General features: G+C 51.3%; 1 protein-coding gene across 5 annotated transcripts in view; it reads right to left on the reverse strand.

The window, feature by feature from the left end:
- Positions 1 to 2,006: 2,006 nt before the first annotated feature.
- SOCS2 (suppressor of cytokine signaling 2) overlaps positions 2,007 to 7,361 on the reverse strand; it is a 6,777-nt gene continuing 1,422 nt past the window's right edge. Inside the window, exons 1-3 of one of the 5 annotated variants that reach the window (XM_023509253.1) lie at positions 6,915 to 7,351; positions 5,109 to 5,469; positions 2,007 to 3,464 (exon numbers count right to left, since the gene is read on the reverse strand). In XM_023509253.1, coding sequence (XP_023365021.1) covers positions 3,007 to 3,464; positions 5,109 to 5,247 — 597 coding nt within the window. In that variant the 5' untranslated portion in view covers positions 5,248 to 5,469; positions 6,915 to 7,351 and the 3' untranslated portion in view covers positions 2,007 to 3,006. Of the gene's footprint in view, positions 3,465 to 5,108; positions 5,470 to 5,787; positions 6,887 to 6,914; positions 7,352 to 7,361 lie in introns of those variants that run through there. The other 4 variants (XM_023509256.1, XM_023509254.1, XM_023509252.1 and 1 more) reach the window with 4 other exon arrangements.

Consider the following 7,361-nt stretch of genomic DNA (forward strand, 5'->3'; position numbering starts at 1 on the left):
TTTAGTCTGTGGGACATACCAGACCTGTATACAATATTCTTCAACAAGAATAATAAGTACTCTCCCTAATGCCCTCAAACTGCTCTGCACAGGGAGAGAACACTGAATAACGTTCCAGGCTCTGCTGAGGATAATTTAGATAACTGTACATCTTTTTTTTTTCCTACTGCATGTCAAATGGGGCTCCTAATAATTGATATCTGGCATTAACCAGCCACCAGAGTAAAATGGTAAACTCCCTCCCCACCTACCCACCCTCCAGTTATGAGCAGCTCCCCTTTTGAGAGTGTTTGGGGGAAAAAAACCACTGGGTCAAGCTGAGAATTCCCCAGAGCACCATGCCAGTTAAGGTATCTATACTTTTCCAGTTGATCTGGTTGAGGTCACAATAAAAAGGCCCAGGGTTCCCTTTATAGCCTGCTCTAACGTGTTCATCTGGATGATGTAGAATTATGCAGCAGCAATTTGCTCTTGGTGACTCCTCTCCAGGAATAAAAAGAGCTAGGATATTCCTGGAATGCCTCTTCATTCGCAAGTCAGAAGGTGCACCTCCTCTCCTGGCTGTACTTCGCTCCTTCTGTTCTTGTGAAGGTTAAATGAGATACTATGTGTAAAGGGCTAAGAACCTGGTGCACACTCAGCTCAGTGAATAAAGGTTTGGAACTGTAAAAACTAAAACTCAAAGCGATCGTTCCTGGTGCTTATCAACTTAGTTGGGAGACTGAGACACGAGGCAACAGGTCCCACGGCACCCTTGTAGCGATGTCTGTGCTAGCCTCAGGTTTTCTCAGAACTGGTCACTTGCTAGCAGTAACACAGAACTTTTCACAATCCCACAGATACTCACACTCCCGCCCCACTCCCAATGACAGAAATAACAGCGTCTGAAACAACGAGGATAGAAACGCAAAAGACCTTCAAAGAATTTCCACAAAAAACCCCCTTGACACCGTTCACGTGGACATTTTGCAAAAAAGTCAAACATCCCCCAAACTAACATTGTCAGCCCGAGGAAGAGGATGGATAAAGCAGATCCTGAACGTCCTAATGAAAAGCTTCTGGCCACCTCCTAGAACAGACCCTAAAAGTCTAGCTCTTCTTCAAGCTTTAGGCTACAAATCAACTCTTCCTAAGGAGCATCTCACAGTGTTTTGTGTATGGGTCTGCTGTTACATAGACACGGTACGTTTTCCTTCCAGGCAAAGACCATTTTTCAACATCTTCATGAAAATAAGATATGCAATAGTGGCTTTTATTGTAACTTACAGCTGAAGTTTCTAATTCACGCAGGGAACACACAGGATACACTGGTTCGCCTTTCTGATGACACGCCATAACATATAGCTATGCAGGAACTTTTAAAAGGCAGCAAAGTAAATAATGTCTGGACTCCAGAAAAGATGGGACACTTGCAACAGTCATGAACTGTGTAGAAAGAAAGACTGGCCATTAAACTTTTCATTTTTATTTAGTATTGTGCCTTCTCTACTTGTAAAAGACCAGGCCATGTCACCATTTGTGTAGTTCCTAAATCGTGTCTTTGAAAACACAAAAGGCATCAGTGTTATGTCTCTTCAGGCTGTAAAAGACCAGGCCATTTGGCAATGCTTGTAGTTTCGAAACCAGGGGTCCTCAAACTTTTTAAATAGGGGGCTAGTGCATTGTCCCTCAGACCATTGCGGAGAGCTGGACTGTGGGCCCTGGGATGAGTCAGCAGCTAAGCAGGACAGGAAGCAGCAGCAAAAATACCCAGCGGGCCAGATAAATGTCCTCAGTGGGCCGCATGTGGCCCATGGGCCGTAGTTTGAGGACACCTGTTCTAAACCATGCTTTTCCAAATGCAAAGGGTGGGTATAACCCATAATCTTAGAGAAGTTCCAAGTCCTGTTCTATCTCTGGCTGAGTATTTGGCTTATTTTACTTGACATAATAAGTTCTTATGGCAAACCTCTATTACCATGGAAGGGCGTGTTCTCTACAACTCAAAGTAATAAGTGCAACTTGTGAAAGTCAGGGTTTTTTTTTTTATTTAATACATTCTAATCAAATAGTAACAGCAGTAAATAAACACTTTGAAAAAAAAAAAAAACAGGCAGGTATCCCCCTATGTCTGGAAGAAAATTGAGTCAAAGTATTCTACATGGTAGAAGGGAGACGTCTGCTAATGTCCATGGTTAGACAATTGAGGACAACTGGGAAATATCTAAAGCCATTTCCAAAAAATCAATGGCAACGGGTCGAGACACAGCTACTTCAAAGGGTAAAATGTCTATATCTACATTGGTTTCTACTAACAGGGATTGGGGTGCACCTGTATAGCACGACATTCTTGTCTTTAGCCTTAAAGGAAAAGAAAAAGTCTTTTCCATTTGCACCAGGTTGAAATATTTCTGAAATAAGGCTCCCTTAAAATGGATTACTACAGTACTCATTCACAGGAGAGAGTTCATACATGTAGTAAAAAGACAAATACAGGATTTCGCTTTTTTTTTTTTTGGTTGATTTGGTTAATTGCATAAAATGAAGGATAAATACTCACAGGCATGATCTGTTTAACAAAACTCCTAGGTACATCAGAATGCAAAATAGAAAATCTCCTAAAGTAGATTCTGATCACCAGGCCTGTAAAATTGAAGCAAAGCCTTTGTGAGCTCGGGTCTTACACTTCGTTAGTGGAGCTCTTTGCTTCTGGAGCTTGGACCTTTGACCTCATGGAAAGGACCCTCAGAAAGGCAAAGCATTCTGATCAATTGCTCCTTCCGCCTTGACTTGGGACATTTTATTTAGGAAGGGAAACATCACCAGGTGAAAATATTTCAGTGGGAGGGGGCGCTTTAAATACCTAGCTACCGCTTTGCATGTTTAAATTAGATGGACTTTAGCTGTTCTTAGAAAGGATTCCATGTAGTTAGTTATCCAGAGCAGTCACTCAAGTTTTGGTTCTCTTTTACATAGCTGCATTCGGAGATAACTCTATGTGAGGCAGGTTTAGAAAAAGAGAAACACTTATACCTGGAATTTATACTCTTCCAAGTAATCTTTTAGTCTTGTTGGTAAAGGCAATCCCCAGATGGTACTGGTACATTTGTTAATGGTGAGTCTACAGAGGTGCTGCAGAGAAGGGGCTGACGTGTAGAGTGGTCTGGTCAGGTAAAGGTGAACGGTGCCGTTCCGGGGGGCTTCTGGGCCTGTCCGCTTATCCTTGCACATTTGAACATAGTAGTCGATCAGATGAACCACACTGTCAAACTGCTTAAGCTTGGACTTGACGCAAATGATAGAGTCCAATCTGAATTTCCCTTCTTGGTATTCAATGCGTAGATTAGTTGGTCCAGCTGATGTTTTAACAGATATTGTTAGTAGGTAGTCTGAGTGCGAGCTATCTCTAATCAAGAAAGTTCCTTCTGGTGCCTCTTTTAATTTCTCTTTGGCTTCATTAACAGTCATACTTCCCCAGTACCATCCTGGGGTTTTTGTTCAAAAAGAAAAAGAAAAGAGGGTAAAATAGTTATTATAAGAATCTTTAGAATAGAGCGAGTACTTGGCAATAACTTTTCTAGCTCTTAAAGAAAGGTATGTGAGAAGTTTACCAGGAGCCACAACGAATACTTCTGGTAGGAATTTAATGAAAAATGTGGGTCCGTTTTACAAACACAAACTGTGCCAGTTTTCTTTATTTAAAAAAAATAATAACTTTAACTTCATCTTCTATGAACTATCTTTAAGATTTTCTTCTAAAGAACCAAAAGAATATTTGCAACATGACACAGGGGCTGGCAAAGCATAACACTTTTAATACTAAGTAAAATAAAGATTAAACTAGAAGTTAGAAATAAAAGCCATGCTCTTAATCCAACTCCAGTAATTCCAAAAGAGTAAAAGCAGAAGCAACTTTTGGGGATGGCTGGTATCCCTGCCCTCTTCCCCCAAAGACTCTACGAGGTTGTAAGCTCTAGAAAGCACCGCTATTTACTTTTACTTGTTTTAAAAGTACACTTCTGGTACCATAGCTTCTCTTCGCTGCTTTGATTACAACTATCTTATCAGTCCATTCACTGGAAGCCCAGTGAGTAATTGGTAATTCAAGTTTACAGTCTTTGCTAAACTCATGGACTTTGCCCTAATCCAAATTCTGTCTGTTGGTCTCCCCAAGAATATCCAGTTGATCTTTCCGCACCATCTCCCCCGCCCATCCGGTTTTCAAAAGAGACTCAAAGACACTCTGCTTTCAAAAAGTTTAAACAATGAACACCCTCCCCTCGCCCCCGTTTGCTGGGATACTCGCAATCTGCCCGACCCCTCCGCGGAGGGAAAGCTGGTGGCCCGCCTGGGAAGACCGGAACCGCAAGTCACGCTCCCGCAGTTGCTATCAAAACTTCAGCTTTGCCCCAAACGTAGGTTTTTAGGATCCAGACTTTTGAAAGCCAGAATTATTTGCCAGATATTTAATTTTATTTTCCTCTCGAATGCCCAGGGACGATACTGAGACGCGCAAAGCGCCTGTCTGCACTTCAAGCTGTACCCTGGGCGCGCCGGCCCTAGAAGCCGCGCTGGGCTGGGGATCCGCAGCCTGCGCTCTTCCCGGCTCCCAGGCATCCGCCCTCGCGGCAATCTGTCAGTCCAGGACTTGGCCGCCAAGATCCCGGGCTGCAGCGGCGGCACCGCCCGGCAGCCGGATGCGGCTGAGGCTGCGGGGAGCCCTGTGTCCGCTCGCTGCCCTTGCACCCCGCGCAAAGAGAGGCGCCGGGCGCTTTTCCTGGGGAGGGTTCGAAACTGAGCACCTAACCCTGAGAAGCCGCGCTAAATAGTAAAAGGTTTTTCCAAGAAGCCCTCTTCGCGCTCTGCTTTCCCCCGGGCTCCTGAGACCCTGGAGAACCGCTTTGCTTTCGCATTCCCAAGTATCCAGGGACGTGCGGACGTCCTCTGCGAGTCCTTCCCCCACCCTACCCCCGGATCGAGGACCGGAAGAGAGGGGACGTGTTTTCACCCCATTCTTTGCTTCCCAGGTCTGCTCCACGTCCCAGCTGTGCTCCCAGCCAACGCAGCCCCCTGCCGCCTCTTTCTGGAGGCCCCTCTCCCGCACGCGCCGCGGCCGCTCAGTTCCCTACCTGTTTGACCCAGCTCCCGCAGGGCCTTCGCCAGACGCGCCGCCTCCGGGGATGGCTCCTCCGTTGACCCCGCCGTCCCCCACTGGCTCCGCGTCCCTTCCGCGCCATTCCCGGAGGGTTCCAGGCACCGCAGGGTCATGGGATAAATATCACTGCGGCAAAGACAGGTGACTGCCCGAGCTGGGGTCAGAGAAGGGCTCCCGTCCTTCCTGGAAGTCAATGGGAACCCCAAAACGAGTCCCTGCTGAGTGCCCGAAATGCTGGCAGAGGGGAAGGAGATAAGGAGCTGCCTGTTCTTTCTCCCGAGGTCCTGGCAGACTGATAGCAAAGTCCCTCGCAGACGTGGTCACCCTCAGATCGCCTGCAAAGAGAAAGTGTGTGTGTGTGTGGGGGGGGGGGGGTTGGGTCAGTCCTAACTGGACCCCTGCGGTTTGGGTGGGGGTGGGGAAACAGAGACGTGGAAAATCCCAGGGACTTCTCCGCCTCTTTGCTCCTGCACCATTTAACCCCAAGCATTCAGTTACCGCCGGGCCCAGCTCTAGGGAAAGGAGGATAAAGAGAGAGCAGAGATCCAAGACTCAAGAGTTGGCCCGGGAGGTCTGGAAGGGCGGAGGTAGAGTGGACAGGATGAGGGTGAATGGGGGTGACGTCCAGCACAGGGGCCTGCTTGCTGAAATACCAGACTAGCAGCCTGGGAAGAGCAAGTAGTCTCCTCAGGGTCCAGTGGGAATAGGCCCTTGTCAAGGACAAGCAGAAAAATTTTAAAAGGAAGAACAGTAGAGATCCCCAAATTGGCACTCCCATTTCACACCCCGCGCAGCCCGAGGGCCCCTGGGAGGAAGCAACAACACACAAACTTGGTTCTCCGCCCTAAAGCGCTGCGGGGCTCCCAGGGCGCCGGCTGCCAACCCAGGGTGCGGAGGTGCTGTAGGTCGCTGGATCGCTCCCACCCACAGGCTGCTGGCTCCCCTCCCCACGCTGCCCGGTGCCCGCTCGGGGGCGCCGCGGCGGTAGCTCCCGGACCCGGCTGGCCGCCGCTACTCTTGCCGCCGCAGGCGCTGTCGAGGAATCAGCCCGAGCGCGCAGCCCAAGCTGGGACTCGGAGTCCAGGCTGGGGACGAGCGAGCCGCAGCTAGTGCTGCGGGACGCGCAAGTAACTAACACGGAGCCCTTACCTCGGCCGCCGCCTCCGCACCGAGCAGCCTCCCCAGCGGACATGGGGCGGGGGCATCGGGAGGGGCCCAGGAGAGGAGGGGTGTCTGCCCGATTTTCCCCTGTTGATATTTAATTTAGGAATGAGATACCGGGGGATGCGACCGGCCCCGCGTTCGACGGCGGCGGCCAGAGTTCTCTGCGCAGAGTATGGACAAAAGCCCCGGGAAACACTGCCTCAAAACCCTCTCCCCAAGCTCCGGCACCCCCTCCGGACTCGGACTCGGCCCACCCCCAGGCAGCCGCCTGGTTTCCCTTCCGCAGCGACCAAGGAGATGGGAAGGAGGGAGGAAGGAAAGGAGGGAGGGCGGGAGGCTGGTGGGGAAGAGCGGGAGATCAGGTTATTCGGATTATTAATTTGGTAGGTTTTTTTTTGGTGGGGGGAGAACTCCGGACTCTTCCCGACGCCAAGAAGGAACCGGAGAAGGCGGGCAGTATCGCCCAGCCGCAGGGCACAGCTGCCACCCCGACCCTCTCCTCCAGCGCTCCCAACTGCGGAAGCCCCGGCCGCCCGCCGGCGCCCGCGGCCGCGCCCCGCCGCCCTCCCCAGCGCCGCTCCTCGGGGCGGAGCCTTCGGGCTCCCCCCTCCAGTACCTGCCGCGGGCGCCCGAGCTGCCGGCGCTGGGGATCCTGAGGCTGTGCGCCCGGGACCTCGGAGCGCGCCGTCCGGGGCCCGCGCAGCGCCGGCGGCTGCGGGCGAGAGGGCTCATGCTTCCGGGGAAGCCCTGCCCGCGAGCCGCGGCGGCGGCGAGACTTGGCAAGAGTTAAACGTCTGTCCCCGGAGCCGTGTGTGCGCGCGACTTCCCAGCTCGACGCGCCTCCCTCGCTCCCCGCCTCCCTCCCCAGGCCGCGCTCCCCTAGAGCCCCGCCCGGCTGCTGCGGAGGCCGCTTTCCAGGAACTTTCCAGGAATCCGCCTCACGTGACCGCGCCCGGGCTACCGCTTTAAAGAGGCTCCGGCGCTAAAAAGCCGGCTGCAGGGAAGACCTGCTGGGAGCGCTCGGGCGCGGGGGCAGGCGCTTTGGACGCCTGAGACCCCACCC

Source organism: Otolemur garnettii, unplaced genomic scaffold (genome assembly GCF_000181295.1).
Source record: "Otolemur garnettii isolate 467f Iridium unplaced genomic scaffold, OtoGar3 scaffold00007, whole genome shotgun sequence".
Taxonomy (NCBI): domain Eukaryota; kingdom Metazoa; phylum Chordata; class Mammalia; order Primates; family Galagidae; genus Otolemur; species Otolemur garnettii.